The sequence below is a fragment of the Martes martes genome (genome assembly GCF_963455335.1).
Source record: "Martes martes genome assembly, chromosome: 8".
Lineage (NCBI taxonomy): Eukaryota > Metazoa > Chordata > Mammalia > Carnivora > Mustelidae > Martes > Martes martes.
In genome coordinates, this window is record NC_137895.1 from 118,410,261 (window position 1) to 118,432,771 (window position 22,511).

Consider the following 22,511-nt stretch of genomic DNA (forward strand, 5'->3'; position numbering starts at 1 on the left):
GCATGTTGTTTCCCCTGCCAGGACACCCTTCCCTCCTTCACTGCCTGGCAAACTGCTTGTCACTCAAGATTCAGGCCAAGAATCACTTTCTTGGAGAAAGCTTCTGGTTCCTCCCCTAATCTGAATCAGGGGCCGCTAAATCAAAGACTGCCCTGCCATCTGAGCTTCGTTCTACTCAGCACACTCTAACCTGGTGTTCTTATCTGCTTTTCCCACTACAGTGTAAGCTCCTTAGGAACAGAATGACTCTCACTTCTCTGTAAAATGTACAAAATAGTAGAAAAATATGTATCAGTCTCTGATCATCAGGAAGACCAAGCCACAATTAGAAGTTTGGAATTTTCAAGAGAGGGGAGAGGGGCTGGAAATGGAGTCAATGATGGATCATGCCTACCCATGAAGGCTTCATAAAAATCCCAAACGTCCAGGGTTCAGAGAGCTTCCAGGCTGATGAGTATGTGGGGGTGCTGGGAGTGTGGCACGTGGGGTGGGGGGACAAGGAAGCTCTGTGCCTCCTCCCACATACCTTGCTCTATGCATCTCTTCCATCTGGATGTGTATCTGTATCCTTTATCCCATTTTTAAATAATAAACTGGTAAACAGTAAGCCACCTATTTTCCTGAGTTTGGGGAATTCAAATTAATCAAAGCCGAGGAGGCAGTCATGGTAACCTCCCAATATATAGGCACTCGGTCAGAAGCAGGGGTGATGACGGGTGCTCAGGACTGGCATTTGCAGCAGGGCCAGGGCAGTCACGTGGGACTACCCCAGGAAAGCAGTCTGGGAAGTGAGTTAATGCGCAGGGCACCCAGCTGGTGTGGCAGAACTGCCTGGTAAGGAAGCCCCTAACCCCGGTATCCCAGTGCTGTGACAGGGCAGCAGTGTGAAGGTGAAGGAGAAACACAGTGGGAAAGCTGGGTTTTTCCTACTCAAATGTGTAGTAAACGTTATTCATGCTCACTAGTATTTCGGAATCTCCTCTCCTGTGGGTGCTGGAAAGTATGAGGCATAAACATCCCCCGCCCCCTTGGAAGTGAGGCAGGGGCAGGCAGTTTGCTTAGCCAGTGGGAAATGAGGACACATAACAGGTGTCGCTCCCAGGTGGAAACTTGAGAGCCATTACATCTTCCTCTTTGCTGACTCTCCTCCCAGCCAACCCCTGCAACCCTGAGTCAAGATGATGGCCATCAGGAGAGGATGGAGCCTCCCGCCCAGCTGGGGCCCCGCACACCTCGAAGGAGTGGAGGCCCTTGCCTGCACCCACACAGTGTGTGTGGGAGACAGATCCTTGGTGACTTACACAACAGAACTGGGAGGCTTTCTGTTTGTGTTAAGCTCAGGATTACTTAAAGTCTACTACCTGATACAAAGCATTAGCCTCTCACCCAACCCCAAGGTCATAAAGGGACTCCTCTTTCTGTTGGTTAGCGTGTACTAAAATCAGAAACCTCTCAATTCTAAAATGGACAATTTACGCCTCTGTAAAGTCAAAATATGTAAGGTAACTTCCATAGTGAGAAAAACTGTCGAAGAACAATCCTTCAGACAGAGACTCATAGTTCCCTAGTCCTGGTCCTAAAACAGAAAGTAGTGTACATTTTTGGAGACACATGAAGACCCTGCCAAATGGTACCCCAGTGGTCTAAAAACAGTAATGTGTTCCCACCCCAAAATGAGTGGTTTATTTTCATCAGATTTGAGCAGAATCAAATTTGGACTATTGTGATGTTTACATTTAAAATCATCTGTGGCTAAAGACAACCATAAATATGCGACTAGCAACTGGGCTTAAACAAACACATGAGAGCCACACAGCGGAGCTGGAAATATGCCGTGGGCAAGTATGGTTTCGTGAATTCTCTGATTTGGGAGGGCAAGTGTTTCAGGCTTTCCTCCCTCAACGCTCCCATGCCTGGCACACTGTGAAACAGTGAGCTTGCTGAACTGTGGTGGCATGGTTTATGCCTGTGTGGTGTCAGTGTTGGCGGGGGGGAACAGACAAAAGCTATTCACATTTGCACCCCCAAGGTCTGTAGTGCTTTAACATCTGACACTAGCAAATTTTTATTTCAAACGCTTATTGAATGAATGAGTGAATAATTCTCTTGAGATCTCTGGCTCTTGAGATGACTCCAGTCACCTATTGCCAGGTGGCAGAACACTTCTGAAAGCTACAATTCTCCCTACGTGCAGGGTAAACTTACTACAGCCTAGTACCATGTTTTTACTGTGCATCTACTATGTGCTCAATAGTGTGTTGGGCTCAGGGGTGAGTTGGGGGAGGGGAGTGGTGGTAACTAAAGTCATCAGGGACATACCCTAGGCTTCATAACCCAGGAATATACCCCCTGTCCTGCCTCATTCTTTTATGGTCGCTGGTTATGGCTTTTCTAGAAACCACTGGGAACCCAGGACCTTTCAGCTCTTCCATCCAATACACCTAGTTTAAAATATCTCCAAATTTCCAAGAAGCTTTCATCCAGAGGGACACAAACATAATTTATGACTGGCATGGATGCCTACCCAAATGGACAGAAAGGAAGAATCAGGACCAATGAAGAATCCAGATATTTTGGTTCTGTGTCTATCAATCACTTTTTTTTTTTTAAGATTTTATTTATTTATTTGACAGACAGAAATCACAAGTAGGCGAGAGGCAGGCAGAGAGAGAGGAGGAAGCAGTCTCCCTGCTGAGCAGAGAGCCCGATGCGGGACTCGGTCCCAGGACCCTGAGATCATGACCTGAGCCGAAGACAGAGGCTTAACCCACTGAGCCACCCAGGCACCCTCAATCACTTTTTTTCTAAAAAAGATAAACAAACTCATGGAAACTGAAGTTGATACAGAGACAAAAAGTAAATAAAAACACCAGGTTATTTCACCAAAATTTCCTTAAATATGCCTACATCACGGATTCTATAACTTCTCAGACACTTATACGATGAAGTTTTCTGTAATTTGTATTTTGGGGTCTGGTATTACACACCACAACTTCCTCCACTTCCCAACACCATCTTGTTAAAATTATACTATCTTATTTTGTTATGATGGAGAAACTGGAATCATTTTTGTTAACTCTAGTGCTCAAGGGGCTTGTTTTTGTTTTTGTTTTTCCCCCTTTGCTCTCATGGGCACTAAATTAGCCATCCCCTCCTCCAAACTCCCAGACATACCTGATAGTATTTCCACATTGAAAAGAAGCAGAAATCCCCCACCCCTGAATGAGGACGAACTACATTTCCATCTCCCAGAAGCCTCCAGTGTACCACTTGGAAATGAGAACTGACAGGCGTACTTCACACTTGTGGGGATAAGAGTAATCACAACAGGTAATAAAAGTGTTGGCAAGCAAGCAGAGAAATCAAACCCCTCGTACACTGCCAGCAGAAATGCAAAATAGTGTAGGTGCTTTGTAAAACAGTTGGGCAGCTCCTCAAAATGCTAACCATTAAAGCTACCATGCCACTCAGCAATTCCACTCCGAGGTATATACCCAGGAGAAGCAAATACATAGATCCATCTAGAAGCCTGCACACAGAGGTTCCCAGAGACATCGTTTTATAACAGCCAAAAAAGCAGAAGCCACCCAAATGCCCGCCAACGGATACGCAAATAAAGATGTGTCATATCCGTACCATGGTGTAGGACTCAGCAACAAAAGATGAAGTCCTGACCCACACTACACAACATGGATGAACCCTGAAACCATCAGGTAAAATAAGAGAACCCAATCACTAAAGACCATATACTATAGGATTCCCTTTACACAAAATGTCCAGAGCAGGGAAATCTACAGAGACAGAAAATAGACTAGTGTTTGTCAGGTGCTGGGAGAATGAAAAGCACTGGCAGGTGACAGCTAAGGGACCCAGGGTTTCCTTTGAGGGTGATGAAATGTCCTAAAATTGATCGTGGGGATGTTTGTACAACTCTGTGAAAATACTACATGCCACAGAATTGCACACGTTAAATGGGTGAACTGTAGGATGTGTGAACTGTAGGTCAAAAAAGCTGTTAAAACACTGGCAAGTCCAACTCCTGTCCCTGGAGGTGGTAGGATGATGTCAAGGCCTTTGCAGACCAAGAGCTGGTGATGGTGGCCTGCCTCCTGCAGAGCAGGAGTGTATGACACACAGAGATGTCACAGCCCCCGGGTAGTACAGATGCTGCTGGGCCTCAGGACAATAAAGAAAAATCCCTGCTTTTGAAGACTCTTCTTGAAAATCCAATGAAGAATAACTGATTCAGACCCTTGGGACTCAAAAGTAAATCCTGAACCACAAGTTAGCCATGGAACTCACGTAGCCCTCTTATAAAGATCTCTTGGTTCTTTAAGAACAGAAGTTGCACTTCCTACTTCCCCCCAGAATTCATACGAAAGAGTCATAGCAGAAAGCCACTCAATTTTCCTACCCCAGGAAGGACAGGTAATTCTGTCTGTGCCCACCAAGAATCTCTGGCGTATTCAAACCCCATTTATCTTAGAAGGTTAACCAATAAACTCCTTCTCAGCCATGGAAATGGCAAATATTTAATATATACATCCAGCAACTCTGTTCAAAGATATATTCCAAGATTCTATAGACAGGACTATAGCCAGGCAAACATTCTGCAGATGCTCCAGGATAAACAAGTGGGGTAGAGATTGCTAGCTGGCTACAAAATCCATCTTCCCTTTCTTTCTGGGCTCACAACCAGACTACATTTTCCAGCTCACTCACCATCAAATATGGCATGTGACTAAGGTCTAGCCAGTGGATGGGAGTGGGAGTGAGGTCTGCCACTTCCTGCCGGCCCAGAGACTCTCTTGGGTGTTCTCCCCACTCCTTCCCATGTGCTGATGGGATGCAGACACAGGATGAGACAACAGAGAATGGGAGAGCCACATGATGGGAGAAGACTAGGCTCTGATTGATAGAATGAAGGAAAAGTCTTCTTGCCACCCATCCAAACACCTTCACGTGGCTGTTATATGTGACATAAGAAGGAAGTTTTCATCCCATTGAGCAAACTGCACATTAGAGCCTACCTGATATAGCAGTTTACCCTATCATAACTAATACATTAATATTAAGAACATCAAAATAATTCCATTTAGGGTCTGTGAATCCCCCAAAAAACAATTTTAGATTTCACAGGATTCCACCAGAGATTACTTAGTTCCTCCCCACAAAAACCCTTAATGGTTTAATGTTTTAATTATTTTATCAATTTTTCCCCTTGATTTACTATTTCTGCAAAGAAAATGATGGGATTATAAATAAACTTTGTTATATTTTCACGCATTTTCTAAAGTGTCTATAATAATTATAATGCCTAAAATGGTTAAGAACAAAGACTCCAGGGGCGCCTGGGTGGCTCGGTGGGTTAAGCCTCTGCGTTCCGCCCAAGTCAAGATCTCAGGGTCCTGGGATTGAGCCCCACATCGGGCTCTTTGCTCAGCGGGGAGCCTGCTTCCCCCTACCTCTCTCTCTGCCTGCCTCTCTGCCTACTTGTGATCTCTCTCTGTCAAATAAATAAATAAAATCTTAAAAAAAAAAAAAAAAAAGAACAGAGACTCCAGAAGAAGGTTCAAGACGGCGGCATAAAAAGATACTAAGCTCACCTCCTCCCACAGACACAACACATCTACATCTATATACAGAAAGGGACCTAGAAACTGGTTGAACAGAGCACCACAACAGGAATGCCACCAGGGTAGATAGAAGAGGTAGAGATATGGTCTCACTGAGGGAAAAAAACCCACCATACCCCAGCCATGGAATTCCAATCAGGAAGGGCTCAAGCTATAAGAAAATTTCCCCTAAGGAGCGAGAGATTTGAGCTCCAAACCAGGCAAGCCAACACTTAGATCCTACGTAGGAGAGATGCGCCCCTAAAATACCTGGCTTTGAAAACCAATGGGGAGTACATTCAAGAAAACTACAGAGTTGTAGGGAAAGGAAAGCCCCTCCTAAAGGGCTTGCACACAGACTCCCTAAACCTGGAAATGAGTGCAAAGCTCCAGAGAGAAAAGTACATAGTACATAGATCATAGGTAAAGGAGACCCATTTACTAATCTGGAGTGCCTCCCAGATAGGCAGGAGGCAGCTGGGCCTCTCTCCAAGGACTGAGACACTGGTGTCAGCAATTTCTGCACTTATTTGGCCATGCTGATCCTGGCACTAGCAGGTGCCATTTTGGAATTGTTTCTTTAGACAGCTAAAGCCAGGAGGCATGTTCTGCTAAGAGTATGGCACAGCCCTGTTCCTCCTTGAACCCCACAGCAGAAAGGCTGATAACCCTGCCCACTAGCGCATCCACAGCAGTCTGGGCAGGGCCTCACAGCCCACCAGGCTGGAGACAAGCCTTGCCCAGCAGCAAGCCCCTACCAGTGGAGTCCCAGCCACAATATAGGGGTGATGCCCAGTGGACTTGAGAGAACACTGGGTGAACACAGTGAGAACTTCAGCAAAGAGACATAAAACAAAATAAAAAAAAACAACAGTCAGAGCAGAAGACTACAGTTAACTGAAACGAAAAATAAACTAGAGGGAATCAACAGCAGGTGAGAGGTTGCAGAACAGATCTGCAAACTGGAAGACAGGGTAGTGGAAATCACCCAAACTGAACAGGAAGAAGAAAAAAGAATTTTGAAAAAGGAAGATAGTTTAAGGGACCTCTAGGACAACACCAGGCATACTAACATTTACATTACAGAGGTCCCAGAAGAAGGCAGAGGGAAAGCGACAAAATACTTATATGAAAAATAACAGCTGAAAACTTCCCTAAACTGCAAACGGAAACAGACACTGAGGTCCAGGAAGCACAGAGAGTTCCAAAAAAAGATAATCCCAAGGAGATCCACAATAAGACACATTATATTTAACATATCAAAAATTAAAGAGAAACTCTTAAAAGCAACAGGCGCAAATCAACTCGTCACACAGAGTCCCATAAGACTGTAAACTCATTTTTGACAAGCTCTGCAGGCCAGAGGGAGTGGCACAATATATTCAAAGTACTGAAAGGAAAAAACTTAACAACCAAGAATACTCTACTCAGCAAGATTATCATTCAGAATTAAAGGGAAGATAAAGGGTTTCCCAGAGAAGGAAAAGCTAAAGGGGTTCATCACCACAGCTTTGTAAGAAATATTAAAGGGGGGCACCTGGGTGGCTCAGTGGGTTAAAGCCTCTCCCTTTGGCTCAGGTCATGATCTCAGGGTCCTGGGATTGAGCCCTGTGTCAGGTTCTCTGCTCAGGAGGGAGCCTGCTTCCCTTCCTCTCTCTCTTCTACTTGTGATCTCTGTCCGTCAAATGAATAAATAAAATCTTTAAAAAAAAAAAAGAAAGAAATATTAAAGGGACTTCTTAAAGGAAAAATGAAAAAGCCAAAACTAGAAATAGAAAATATATGAAAGAAAAAAAAAATCTCACTGGTAAAGACATGCATATAGTGGTATACAGAACCCAGAAGGTAGTGGATCAATCACTTAAAAAGCTAGTCTGAAGATTAAAAGACAAAAGCAGTAAAATTTTAATTATATCTACAAACAAAATTAAAAGATGCAAAATATGATATCAAAAACAAAATAAGGGAGTTAAAATGTAGAATGCATCTAAACTTAAACACCAACTTAAAATAGACTGCTATATACACAGTTTGTTATATATGAACCTCACAGTAAAACCTATCTAATAAAAATGCAAAAAATAAAGAGAAAGGAATCCAACCACAAAAGAAAGATCACAAAGGGGGCGCCTGGGTGGCTCAGTGGGTTAAAGCCTCTGCCTTCAGCTCAGGTCATGATCCCAGGGTCCTGGGATCGAGCCCTGCATCGGGCTCTCTGCACAGCAGGGAGCCTGCTTCCTCCCCTCTCTCTGCCTGCTTCTCTGCCTACTTGTGATCTCTGTCTGTCAAATAAATAAATAAATAAATAAATAAATAAATAAATAAATAAATAAGAAAAGAAAGATCACAAAGAAGCGAGCAAGAAAAGAAACAAACAAGAACTACAAAAACAACCAGAAAACAGTACACACAAAGAAGCGAGCAAGAAAAGAAACAAACAAGAACTACAAAAACAACCAGAAAACAGTACACAAAACAGCAATAGATACCTACTTATTGATAATTACTTGAGATGTAAATGGACTAAATGCTACAGGAAAAAAGACACCGGGTGACAGAAGAGGTAAAAAAAAAAAATAGACCCATCTGTATGCTCCCTACAAGAGACTCACTTACAAACTGAAAGTGAAGGGATGGGAAAAGATAGTCCATGCAAACAAAAATGACAAGCTGGGCTAGCAACACTGATATCAGACAAAATATACTTTAAATCAAAGTCTGCCACATGAGACAAAAAAGGGCATTACATAATGATAAAAGGATCAATCCAACAAAAGATGTAACACTTGTAAAAACCTATGCACCCAATATTGGAGCACCTAAATACACAAAGCAAGTATTAACAGGCATAAAGGGAGAAACTGTCAGTAATACAATAATAGTAGGGAACTTTAACACTCCACTTAGATCATCCAGACAGAAAACTAAAAAGGACAGTGGCCTTAAACCACACGTTAGACCAGATGGACTTAATGGATATATACAGAACATTCCATCCAAAAACAGAATACACATTCTTCCAGGGGTGTAAAACCTCCAGCTTTGTTTTTGCTCAAGACTGCTTTGAATATCTGGGGTCTTTTGTGGTCCATACAAATTTTAGGACTATTTGTTTTAGTTCTGTGAAAAATACCACTGGAGGGTAAAAATACCATTGCTATTTTGATAGGGATTGTGTTGAATCTGTAGATTGCTTTGGGCAATATGGACATTTTAACAATATTAATTCTTCCAATCCATGAGCATGGTATATCTTTTTATTTATTTGTGTCCTCTTCCATCTTCTTCATTAATGTCTTACAGTTTTCAGAGTATAGATATTTCACCTTCTTGGATAAACTTACTCCTAGGTATCTTATTCTTTCTCTATGGAGTATTACTTGGACATAAAAAAGAATGAAATCCTTGCCATTTGTGACAACATAGATAGACCTGGACGGTATATGTTAAGTGAAATTAGTCAAAGACTAATGTATGCTTTATATGTGGAACCTAAAAAACAAAACAAATTCGGGCGCCTGGATGGCTCAGTGGGTTAAAGCCTTCGGCTCAGGTCATGATCCCAGGGTCCTGGGATTGAGCCCCGCATCGGGCTCTCTGCTTGGCGGGGTGCCTGCTTCCCCCTCTCTCTCTGCCTGCCTCTCTGCCTACTTGTGATCTCTGTCTGTCAAATAAATAGATAAAATCTTTTTAAAAAATTTTAAAAAAAGATTTTTTTTTCCCTGATGGTAAGATCTACTCTCTTACCACCTCTCATATCTACTATACAGCAGTGTTAGCCCCCTTTTAGTTCCCCCTTTGCACTGTATCTCCAATACAGGATAGGCAGATAACATAACACCCTGGCCAGGAATGCAGGCATTAGCCAGGGTCTGGTTTTGACTTCTGGCTCCACTACTTCCTAGCTGTGTGACTTGGAATGTATTATTTTAACCTGTCTGTGCTTCAGTTTCCACAGCTGTAAAAGGATAGAGTTTTCAGTAGAAACTATTAGAAAAACTGCGAGGACAAAACCAGTTACTACACGTAAAAACTTAGTACAGTAGCTGGCACATAGAAATCATTCAATCCATGTTAGCTATTAATGTGATTGCCCTACCTGGCCTTTTCTTTTAACGTACTGGTAGCTAAAACTGTGTTATGTATTTATTTCTCTTCCTCTAGCCAGTGCCTCAGGTCCATAAAACAGCATTTCCCTTTGTATTCTTAGCATTTAAAACAGAGTCTGCTATACCAAAGGTCCTCAATAAATATTTGCTGGGTGAATGTGAAATCAATAAAAAAAATCAATACGAAAAAGACAAAAGACTGACAGAAGAATGGGCGGCGAATGAGTGCCGCTTGAAAGCGTAATCTCTAACAGCTAAGAGAGTCTTAACAAGATGCTCTACCTCATGGCTGTAAGGGATCTGAAAAGAAAACCGCCTCGGATTCTACTCTTTATCAGCTGATTTGTCGAACATCTGTAAGTCTGATGAAATCAGAAGAGTGGGAGGGAAAGGAACTCCCGTACGCCTGACTGGGCGGCTCGGGAGAACAATTTGGAAGGAGCCGCCATCACCGCCCGCGTAGCAGCAAGATGGCGCCCTGAATGCACTAGGTGCTGTGCCAGCCAAGCAGTTCACACAGGTCAGCCCTGGAAGGCAGGTGCTATTGGTGTTGTTCTCATTTTATCCAAGAGAAAACAGAAATACAGAGCGGGTCTGGCCCTGGCTGGGAGCCACCAGGTAAGGAGTGGCCGAGCCAGGACTTGGGCCGTGGCTACACAAGATGGCCTCTTGTCAGCGCCTCTCCACAGGCTGGACGTCTTTTGAGATATATGTTGCCAATATTTGGCTCCTCTTGGGTCATCTGCCTATTCATGATCTCCGGATACATTTCATCGGCCTAACTGTTTTTGAACTAGTGTGTTATGGTGGGGATGCCACATCCCTTTACGAGATGGAACGGCACTACAAGGGACAAACTCTATGCCGAGGTTTTGATACAGTTTATGAACAACAGGAAAGGGGACGCAAAGATGCTTCACAGTGCCCTGCAGACAGGAGACAATTCACACCGGCAGCTGCAGGAAGTTGGCCACGGTACAGGCAGGTGCTCCGGGGGCGTGGGCCACGCAAGCATCTCTCCTTGTGCTGGATCCGGGCACCCAGCGCTCATAAGGTGTTCATGTGGCCGCCCAGTTCAATCATGGATTTGACCTACACTTCAGGTCCGCGAGGCAGTCTATTGTCAGTAGCTCAGTCAGTGCAATTCCAGCAATGACTTCTTCACCCGTTTTCTCCCCAAGTGGACCCTACAGTCCAGAGTGGGAAGCCACCCTTCCAGATGTCATCATCTAGCTCTGTGACGGCCTGACCTGAAGTAAGATTTCAGCCACCTCATCAGTTGGGTGGCTTCATTCCTTTCCCAGCACATTCCTCACCTTAGGGGGTTAACGCAGGAAATCTAAGTCAGGGGTTCTCCATATGATCTCTGACCAAGCATAAGTCATGGACAAGCCTTTGAAAAGCTCAGAGTTCAAAGGTGCTCCCAAGTTTATGACCAGTAAAGGTCAGAGATCATTATAAAGGTCAGCCAAGGAGGCTGGCAGCTGCAGCAACTGAGATCATAATGCTGGGCGGAGGTCATGGTGGGACCAGCCAACAATTTCAGTATTTACACCGGTGTTAGAAGCAGAGGGTGGCTAGCTCTGGGCAGTAGCTTCTGCAAACCCTAGATTCAACCCAGGCCTAGCTGGACTAGAAGAACCTGGATGGCTCCCTTTGCTAGGTTGTGATTAACCAATCCCCCTTTCTAAGAACCTTGGTTGCTTGCAAGTTCTCAGTAGTTTCAACTCTTACCATAAAGTCAATGTGGGTAACTGTGTCCTACCTCTTCAGCCTTCTCTTTCCACAATCATTTCAGTATTATCAAACAATTTCAGAGTCTACTTCCCATAAAACTCAATTCTGATAGGAGTTAATGTTAATTACAATAAAATTTTATCAATATGCTTTGGCTAGAAACTAGCTTAGCATGAATTACAGTTTGTGAAATTAAGACTTGTCTTTGCAGATAGTCCACGATCAGAATAAAGGAGGAAATATTTAAAATGTAAATGAAAATTTTAAATCCATCTTTAAGTTCATTATATATAATTAAAAGACAAAGTACAAGTTGTTCAGATATTCAACGAACACTTTTCTTAAAGGCTTACTTCTTTGCCTGTTAGGCAAAACTGTTCCTGAAGATGAAATGATGAATACAACAAGTAGAAAAAAAAATTTTTTTAAAGGCTTGAGGGAGTTGGCAGAGTACACCCTTCAAGAGAGTCCAAATTAGAGAAAAATCGCCTATTTCCTATAGTTTTCTCTCACCCATGCCCACAATGTTTTTCTGACTGAAATACACTAGCTCCTACTTACACAACTTTTCTCATTTCTGGGCCTTTGAGAGGCAAAGAGTAGTTAACAAATCAAAAATAAATCTTTTGTCTGGCTGAGATTCACTTCGATAATGGATTCTCATTGTCAGCGTCCACAAAGAATCAACATGCTTTTCAAATGATATTCCTATTCCTAAACTTCCTTACATAATCAAAGTTTCGTTCTCTACTTCCCCTTTTCTATATCCCAATGCTGATCGTGCACCAAGTCAAATCTCCCATTACAGGAACATTCCATAAGTACGTGAAATCCTTTCGGTTACAAAGTGTGGCAAAATATTGTGTTCTTCTCCCTCAGAAAAATCCCATGAAGAAGTGAGGGGCAACATCTGTATGGTGTGGGGGAAACACCCCCATTATAGGAGTGATGAGGCCGCCACAGCAAAAAGTCATCAGTCCTCACCTGGAATACCAAAGGTGAACTTGGGAGTTCTCAAACATAGAAGGACACGACCTCAAACACAGAAGGACGGAGGGTAGCTAAACACAGTCCACTTTGGGATGGTAGAGGAAAGAAATAAGGAAATTTTTTAAAAACACAGAGACACCCCAGAGCTCAGAGAAATTAAACTGAGGGTGAGTGATGGAAGTTTCTTGATCCCTGGTTTAATATTAATTTCAATACACTGCACAGCCTCCCTAAAACTTATTAGCATAAAAAGATTCTAAAATATTTGTTATGAAATAGTGTATGTATGTGATATAATGCAAGGAGATTAATTTCAGCACGTTTACTAGCACAGAACAGGGGACAGGTTAAAGAAATAATGGTACAGCCAGTCAATGAAATAAGATACAGTCTTTTAAAAAATGAGGTTGGTCTGGGGGCATCTGGGTGGCTCAGTCACTTAAGTGTCTGCCTTTGGCTCAGGTCATGATCTCAGGGCCCTAGGAAGGAGCACCGCATCAGGCTCCCAGCTCAGCAGGGAGTCTGCCTATTGCTCTGCCTGCTTCTCACGCTCTTTCACTTTTTCTCTCTCTCAAGTAAATAAAATCTTTTAAAAAAAATGAGTTTGGTCTATGTGGCCTGATATACATGCTGATTTCAGTACCAGCACAAGCACACACAAACGTGGCACGCATACGTGTGCACACCATATCCTTCACTGCTGGAAGGACAGGCCACCACCTGGCAACAGTGGCTGCTCCTGAAGAGGGATACTCCATGCCGGGAGAGTGTTACCTCTCACTGGATACCCCTTTGTGCCTTCTGAATTTTGTAACCATATGCTCATTCTACCGACTCAAAATATTTTTTAATCTAAAAAACTAAAGAGGATACAGAGCCAAAGCTAACATACAGAGGTTTTATTAGTTAGCATACAGGTCAGGCTGCCCCGGGGGCGGGGGTGTTATGTCCCAAGTAACAGAGCATCCGACATAGGAGCTCACTTTGCTCTCCTGAATCTCTGTCTGCTCCAAAGGTAAGTTCTAGAAGACGGGCCAGGCTCTCTACTTTGTTCACTGCCATCCCCAGGATGTCTGCTGAGTTCCGCTGGTCCAAGGCAATTTTGTACCACATGCATATCCCGGCCTGTGGAAGGGGGGAAGGGAAACACAAGGTGGCAGGAAAGGACGGCGTTGCTCTGGATGATGGGGCCCACCTGCAGCCTCGGCACGAGAGCCCAACAGGAGACGGCGTAGATGATGAGTCTCCACAGAGCCCTGGGATGGTCTCAGGGAGGGCTAGGATGTTCATGGCACATCAAATGACAGGAATTTCCAGGACAACGGAAAGAGTATATTAAATGTATATTAAATACATATGAATAGGAAAATGTATATATGTACACATGAATTATATATATGAAATACATGTATATATGAATACACCAAGGCATTGCTTGATGATACATTCTGACATTCTACATTAAAAATGATGTGCTGGGGCACCTGGGTGGCTCAGTTGTTAAGCGTCTGCCTTCGGCTCAGGTCATGATCCCAGGGTCCTGGGATCAAGCCCCACATCGGGCTCCCTCCTCGGCAGGAAGCTGGCTTCTCCCTGTGCCACTCTCCCTGCTTGTGTTCCCTCTCTCACTGTATCTCTCTCTGTCAAATAAGTTCTCTCTCTGTCAAGTAAGTAAATAAAGTCTTTAAAAAAATAAATAAAATAAAAATGATGTGCTTTTGCAAAAAATTTTTTAAAAAAACCTTCAGTTGGAAAAACAAAAAAGAACTCTACTTTCATTGGTTCTTTCTTCAGTTTCTATAAAATGTTAATAAACACCCAAAGAATAGTAATGAACAAGTATCCCTACATTCCCCCCGCCCCCCAAAAAAAAACAAATGAAGAGACTATGGAAAATTATCATATTAACTGAATCACCCACCATCTTTCTCAGGAACGTACTACATGAACTTGAACACTGAATGAACTCAGCCGTGGTAAGAAAGGAGCCCATATTTCCCTGGTGTGTATGTGTGTGTGTGTTGAAGCCAGTAACAGAAAGGCAATGTGCTAACAAAAGAGAAACTGTGAAGTTCAAATCCCAACTTGGTTTGGGACCCCCTGCCAGGTGATCTGTGCAGTGGATTTTCTCCTGCCTCTTGGGGAGCTTGATGGGCCCTGACTTACAGGAATTCAAAACACCCACAAAAGCACAACCCACTCCAGCGCCAGAGGCTGGGCTGTGGAGCTGGGGAACAGAAGGCTCATGTGGATTCCTCCAGCAGCGCTATCCTCCTGAAATGCTCAACATTGGATTCCTGAGCCCATTTTGCTTCCAACTGGCCAAAAGGCCATGAAGACTTGACTGACCGCAGTCCTGGGAGGTGGAGGGCAGCAGGGGAAGGAGGCCACACTGGGGCCGCTGTAGAACTTGGTCTAGAACAGGGACTAGACTGCCAAGAAACAGGCATGGAAGAAAAAAGATCTCACTGCAGAATAGTGAGGCTATCATTAAAATTAGTCCTTGAACAGACCTGAAGAGAAATTCAAGAGCGCTCTCTGTAATCAAGTTGCAGTATTTTTTTAAACAAGGAAATGTATTCATTTCTTTTTAAATCCACGGACATTTCCTGCACTCATTACACTGGTGAATTCTGACACTAGAGGTACTCAAGTTGGTCATCTCTGACTTAAAGGGAGAGGAGCTTGAAACACTATCAGACAAATCACTCTTTACTGATTTATGGTTCCCGCAGTTTAGTGCACGGCTGAGCGTTTACAGTCAGGTGGCAGGAGGCCCACGACCTAAGTGTGAATCTGAGATGAGGCCTGGACAAGTTTGTAAAGCTTGGAAAAGCACCCATCTCCTCATCTGTGGTTGCAAAGGTTCAACGAGGAAAACGTACGTACGAAGTAAGAAGAGCATACCTAAAGTTCAGAAAATTAGCAATTACTTTACCACGCTGGGGTCTATACAGCATAGAAACGAAGAGTGAATCTATAGTCCAAGTTCTTTCAATTAGAATTAGGGGGAAAAAAAACATCCTTCACATAGCCCTCCTGCACATAGGGGTAAATTTTTTAAATCAGAAATTATGTCAGTGGAGATTCAGAGCCACTGGGACCATTGAACAAATCTTTGTTAGGCCACCACCATGTCCCACGCACCAGATACGGCAAAGACATAGCCCGCGAGCACGGTCTCCGCGCTCAGTCTGCCTCGAAGCAGACAGGGAGACACACGTTCGTGTCCTGCAGATGTGTTTTGAGGTGCTGGCCTTGTCTACTAGCTCCTTCCCTGAAGAAGACCACAGCTCTCCCTGTGGCAGTGAGGGTGATAAGGCCTTCCACAGGGTTCATCACTTTGGATGGAAGCCTTTCTGAAAAAATGACATTGGAGCCTCTCACCTTGAACTTGGAGGAGGGGTAGAGGTGGGAAGATGCAGAGAACACCCTGGGAGTGAGAGAGAACTCCCAAGTACATGTGGGAAGCTGTGGCCTATGGAGGGGCACGGATACTAACTAAATCCCTCTGCTGAGCAGTGATGTCTGACGTTGACTTGGAAGTTGTCTTCTGCCCTTAGGCGATAATCCAGCCTCTCCCCTCTTTATCACAAAACCCTCAGTTGGTGGTGTGCACAGCAGCCTGATATTAGTGGCTTTTGGGGGGCAGGGGATAACAAACAAACTGATCCAGTGTCAAAGGTGTGAGGAGAAAGAGTTAAGGAGTCAAAAGTCAAAAGCGTTCAGAGCTGGTGATGGGGAAGCTGGAGGGAACAGGGGCAGCGGGGGACCGTGAAAGCCGGAAGCCTCAGTCCCCAAGAAATCTCCATCCCTCCGTCTCAGCTTGAGTACTCTGGTTAGGTATTAAAGAAAGTATGATTGTAGAATGTAAAAGGATGTGGAAACCCTCAGGCTATAGAAAGACCGGGAGAAAGTCCTAGAAACTTCTAGACTAAAAACAAGTCAAAACACAGAAAAAGACTGAGGTTTCCTATATAACAAAGAGAAGCAGATTGGCAGAGAGACAGCATCTGTGCCACTAAATGCTAGATGATAACAAAGCATTTGTGGAGTTTGAAGAAAAATGATTATTATAGAATTACCCACATGCCCAGACTACGGTTTATGCACAAGGACAAAAGAAAGGCATCTTCCGACACACAAGAATTCAGAAAACATATCATCTGCATATGTTAATTATGTGAGAAAGTCCTCAAAAAAGAGGGTATGGTTTACAAGGAATAGTGATAAGCAACAAAAACAGGGGAGTCTAAGAAGTTTTCAACAATATGGTTGAGAATATAATGTAACAGTTAAGAAGAAAGTTTTAATGGGCTACAAGGGCAAAAATAAAAGAAGCCACATGGAATTAAAATTTCAGACTATTCCAACAAAACCCAGGACACGTAAAGGAAGGAGAAGTTAAAACATCCTACACGTTTTGTTTTGCTCAATGGTAGAATATTTTGAATAATGGTTAATTTTTAACACTGACAGAAATACAGATAAAAACATGCTTGCTCAAAATTTAAAGATCATTCCCGGAGGGGGAGGGTGTAGAACTTCTAAATCGCTAGAGGGAAGAAATGAAAAATATTCTGCAAAGACAAGAGAACAATAAAGAAGTATTTTGAGAACCACAAAAGCTTCTAAAAGTCAAAAGCAGGATATGATCTGAGCTGTCCAATCTGATACACACTACCCAGAAAGCGCTGGTTACATTTAAATTAATTATAATTAAATAAAATTTAAAATTCAGTTCCTTAGTGACCCTAACCACCTTTCATATAGCTAGTGACCTCCGTCTTGGACATTTCCATCACTGCAGAAAGTTCTAGCAGACAACACTAATAGTGAAAAATACAGGATAACAAATGAGTCCATGTGAAGTTTGATCTTACTAACGCTAAATGTGCACTTTTTTATATATATTAAAATGTTAGTTGATTAAACTGTCAGTAGTGGTTTCTCTAGCAAATAACATGATCAAGGGCCTTCCACTGCTTACACACTTTATTGTCTGAATTTCTAATAAATCATATTTTACTCTTAGAATGAGTAAAAGTCAGAAATAGATCTTCAAATACGGTAACAAAAAAACTAATCGACTAACCTTTTTCTTGAACTTGGTACAGAATTTGGTTCCAATCCCTGAGTTAACTGAGCAACTGACTCTGACTCATACATATTTACTGTGGACACTTGTGTTAATCAACAATTTCAACACAACAAAGAGTGTGTCCTATACCTAGAAATTTTCCAGAGTTTAGCTAAGTTTCTGGAAAAAAGTCTGTCTGTGGCCCAAGGGTAGTATCACATTTCAGATGCAAGTCTGAGCAAACATTTGATGATTTAAACTGTATTTCTTGAACTGAGGGGGTTCCTTGGCCATTAGCTGTTAACATACCTTTCCATTTCGATTTACAGAGTTGATAACAGATCAAATTTCAGAAAGTACAGCTCTGAATAATCCTCCGGAAAAATTCCCACCACTGGTTTCAACGATACATAGAAAATTTTAGTCAGAAAGAACAATACACTACATGGAGAATAACTTCAATTTCCCCCCATACTGGGTGCGGAAGAAGAGAGAAGTTCTTTGCTGTAGGAATTCCAAAATTTTAATCTTTACCAAATACCAGATCTTTAATTTTTCTAACGAAAGGAATGCTTAAAAATGTCTCAGAATAACCCTCAAATACTAAAACTATTTCATATCTACCCCAGGGAATAATTTGGTCATTTATCTGCCAACAACAGCATATTCATATATGCTTATTTTACTCCCTAAGTAAATATTCTTGGTAGCTGCCTCCTATTCCATCACAGTGAATGTTGAGGAAAAAGCTCTCAGTGGGAAGGAGATGAAAAACATCAATCTGTCTAGGAAATTTTTTTTTCTTTTCTTTTCTTTTCTTTTTTTTTTTTTGGTAAAGCCAGAAAAGAGATGATTTGGTTTTGTGCCAACCTGAACACTAATTTTATTTGGAGCCAATCGTGTAACCCTGCTTCTAACACTGGGACAGTAAGTATGCTCCATGTGGGGTGGTCGGCTGAATTCGAGGTAATTACCACTACCCACTGTTATTTTACAAATGGAGAAATGAGGTATAAAACAGGGGCTAGAATGAGAAGATAGTCAGCTGAGAAGATCCTCCAACAATATGCCCCATCATCAATGGTGACCCAAATCCCTTCCTAAGAAGGAAACAGAAGCCACCCATGTATCAAACTGAGATAAGTATTAAAGATCCTTGAGTATTTATCTAACCTCGAACCCACCTGGGAAAGCTCCAGGGGAAGACGCCCTATAGGTAACCACAGCCACCCCCACCAGAACAGAAATCTTCAGCAATCTGGACTATTTCAAATAATTTACACAGAAAGCTGGATTGAAGTTCATTTTTATCTATGTAGAAAGTCTTGCTAAAAATAATAGCTGAAAAGTGATTACCTTAGAACTCTGAATCTGCTTAAAAGTTTTCAAGTTCCCTCCAAGCCCTCTACAAGGACCTGGTTACTTCCCCTAATTGTAAGTCACGTGTTAAAGGGAGTTATTTAAACAATCCTTCTAGGTAACGGTCTATTACTCTTCTCATTAAGCATAAAACATATGTCATTCACGGACTTGAAGCATCCACAAAAATGAATTAGTCCATAAGAAAATTCTACGAAAATGAAAAAAAAGCATATTATGTAATAATGTTTACATTTTGGTGCAAAATAATCTAATTTTGATATCTTCCTTTTATCTGAGGTTTTAGTTGCAACTTAGTACATCTAAAATGAGTAGTAAATACGTGACAGTTGACCCTTGAACAGCGTTAGGAATTCTGACAGATCAGGAAATCAGAAATCTTTGTGTAACTTTTGACTTCCCCAAAGCTTAACTACCAACAGCATAGTGTTGACCAGAAGCCTTACCAATAACATAAACAGTTGATTAACACATATTGTGTATGTTACACATATTATGTACTGTATTCTTATAATAAAGTAAGCTAGAGAAAGGAAAATGTTATTAAGAAAATCATAAGGAAAATACATTTATAGAACTGTGCTGCATTATCTGTAGAGAAAATAATCGCATATAATTGGACCCATGCAGTTCAAGCCAGTGTTGTTCAAGGGTCATCTGCATACTCAGTTGTGGGGGTAAATTAATTCCTTCAGGCCACAAGGGTACTATTTGGTAAATTATTGTTTGTGCCCTGACCTATACCAAGTGGCCTCAAAGTGGTAATTCATCATTAAAAGGTAAAGTGTTTACCTATGCATTCCTCCAAAGGATCTTTATTCATCACTTAATTTAAACCAGTAGAGAATGAAAAGGCCGAGCTCAGAAAAGAGGAGACTTTCAAATTTTAACATCTACAAACTGGAGACATGCAAGAAAAAAATCCGGGTTTCTACTGAGCCACATCATCATCAGTACAGAAGCCAAAATAGAACACAATTATCCACAAACTTGGCACATGCCATCTAAATTCAAATCCAAAAAAGCAGTCCAACAAGTGCAACAACTTGAATTTTTACTGATCTCCTCCTATCTAACACACTACAAAAAAATCCGTTCTAGTACTCTCTTCCCACTAGAAGTTTTTATATTATCTGCTCTTGGTTAAAACCCTCAGTCTAACAGTCATCTCTAAATGGTGAGTAACCATGCTAACATACAATATGTGAATGTGTAACACTGAAAATCTCTGTGGAGGACAAGAGATGCCTCTCAGTCTTCTGGAACTTCAAGCAGCCTATGCATGGCAAGGCTTCCTGGGCCAGGCCCCAGATCAATGGAAACACGGGTAAGTATTTCTCTGTAACATGAATGTTCTGAATTGTGTAAGCAAGGAGGTACAAACCAAGCCTTCAAAAGAATGAATAATAAACATAAATTACAGTGGAGAAGACAGAAGTCCGGAGTCTCGCCAGAAAGATAATGGGCAGTTATTTGGGAAGTTATTTGAGTAATCCATCACATTTCACCTGGGCCCATTCTAGCACTAATGTGATTGTCTCGAAAGCATATCTGTATGTAGCTAGCTATCGCGGGTAAATTTCTATCCCTGCATAGACAGAATTCAGGCTTAGATTTCTGTCGAATTTCGTTTCCTCTTTAAAAAAAAAATATTCTAGACTTGAATTGTAACATTCGGTACTTGCAGCTGCCACCGAAGTATTATTCACTGCAAAAATATAAAAAGCAACTTGCCAATGGGAGAAACATTTAGTCAGCTTTTCCTTTTCTTGATCTCTTTTAATATTTTATAACACATGAAAGCTCAGTAGAAGTTCCTTTCTTAAACAAATCTTCAAGCAGACGTTAAATAGAATGCAAATGCTTTACACTTTAAATCATCAATCATTTAAAGAATCCTCTCCATGAACTGAATAAATAAGCCATCTGTGACTAAGGGCTCCCTATCATGTTTTCAAGCTGACCCACTTCTTCACCAGTCACCATGGTTTGCAAAAATCTCACATCTAAGGGACAGCAATAAGTGCTCCGTGCCAGCGCATAGTTTGAATCCAACGGGGTAAAAGGGTAATGCAAACACCACCTTTAAGGACACCAGTGTTATTTAAAATGACCGCCCTCCCCCAGACTCTAAAAACAGAACTTCAATACCCTTAACCGGAAGCAATCTTTTCTCCAAAGGGAGAGCAAATCAAGTCTGCGGGGGGAGAAAAGGGAGCCAGTGAAAAGGGATAAGAAGAAACCTGATCAGGTGCTAAAACGCTTGGTGCATCTGGCTTTGGAGATCAAACGCCCGCTTTGCAAGCAAGATCTGTTCAGATCCCCTAAGCCTGAGCCCAAATCAGCGGACCCGTCCTGCTTCAGAGAGCTCTGCAGGCACGCGGGGCAGTGACAAATCCACGCGTCCCCAGGAGCGGCGGAGCCCCGGACTCCCGTCGCCCCCAGCCCCGCTCCGCGCGGGGCGGGCCGGGGGCCGCGGCGGGCAAGCACAACTTTCCGCAGTTCCCCGCCAACAGCGCGCAAAAGACCCCGCGCCAATCTAAAACCACTCCCCCCATCAGCTCCTCTTTTTTCTGGAGGTGGTGGCGGCTGGGGGAGGGGTGGGAGGGTCTGGAAGGACTTAAGGAGAGGATGACAAGGAGCGGAGGAGGACGACTTCCCATAAACGGGGCCGCCACAAAGGGACGGGGGCCGCGCCTCCGCATCGGTCGCTCTGAGTCGCAAGCCGGCCAGGACGGCGCGTCACACCCGCGGGCCGAGGCGGAGGCGGGGACGAGCAGGGGCCGGCCAGCCGCACGGCAGGTGACATCGGCGTCGCCCGTCCCCGCACCGGGGCCCCGCGCCCCGCCGCCCACCTGGGGCCTCGCCTCCGCAGCGCCGCGCGGGAGCCGCGGGAGCCGGACCTCAGCAGGTCTGGGGGCCGCCCGCCCCTTCAGAGCTGCCCCGGCCCCGCCCGCGCCCCCAGACCCGGCGTCCGAGCGCAACCCGCGCGGCGCGCTGTCCCCGCGCCCCGAGCCTCCCGCGTCCCGCGCGCCTACCCTTTGGCGTGCTCCGTCTCCTCCTCATTGTCCCCGTCTATCCCGCACGTGTCCTGGTCGTCCAGCTCCAGGCTCTGCTGGCTGGCCGCAGACTCGCTGTCCTCCGCCATCGCGGCGGCGCGGGCTGGGGAGGCGGCGCTCGGGACCGCGGGCGTGGGGGACCCGCGCGGCGGCGGCGCGAGCAGCTCCCCCTAGTGCCGCCCGCCGTCTCCTCAGAGCCAGGATCCCGGGCACAGCGCCCGCCCGCCCCGCCTGGCCTGGGCCCGCCCACCGCGGCTGGGGCGGGGGTGGGGAGGGGTGGGCGCGCCTCGTGGCGCCTGGGGGTGGGGGGAAGGGAGGGGAGGGCGAGGGGCGGTGTAGGGTGGTCGCGAGCCGGGGGGCGGGCGCTGGCGCTGGCGCTGGCGCTGAGCCCTGCCACCCGATCCTGCACCGCGCTTCTGCCCCGTGTTGGTCTCTGAATGAGGCCACAGACAATCTCCAAACCTTGGAGTGTTCATTTTGAAACACGGGGCCGGCGATTTTATACCTCTACAGGTTAGGAAGCACTTTTAACCATTGCAGG

The 22,511-nt window shown here is 44.0% G+C and overlaps 1 protein-coding gene across 4 annotated transcripts in view; it reads right to left on the reverse strand.

The window, feature by feature from the left end:
* Nucleotides 1-22,161, reverse strand: part of NMT2 (N-myristoyltransferase 2) — a 66,470-nt gene extending 44,309 nt beyond the window's left edge. For 3 of the 4 annotated variants that reach the window (XR_013967268.1, XR_013967269.1, XM_080811309.1), the window contains exon 1: nucleotides 21,950-22,148. Coding sequence is in view for 2 of the 4 variants with exons in the window: in XM_080811309.1 (XP_080667435.1) it covers nucleotides 21,950-21,977 (28 nt within the window). In the remaining 2 variants the exon portion in view is untranslated. Of the gene's footprint in view, nucleotides 1-21,949 lie in introns of all 4 variants that reach the window. The other variant, XM_080811308.1, reaches the window with a different exon arrangement.
* Nucleotides 22,162-22,511: the final 350 nt, after the last annotated feature.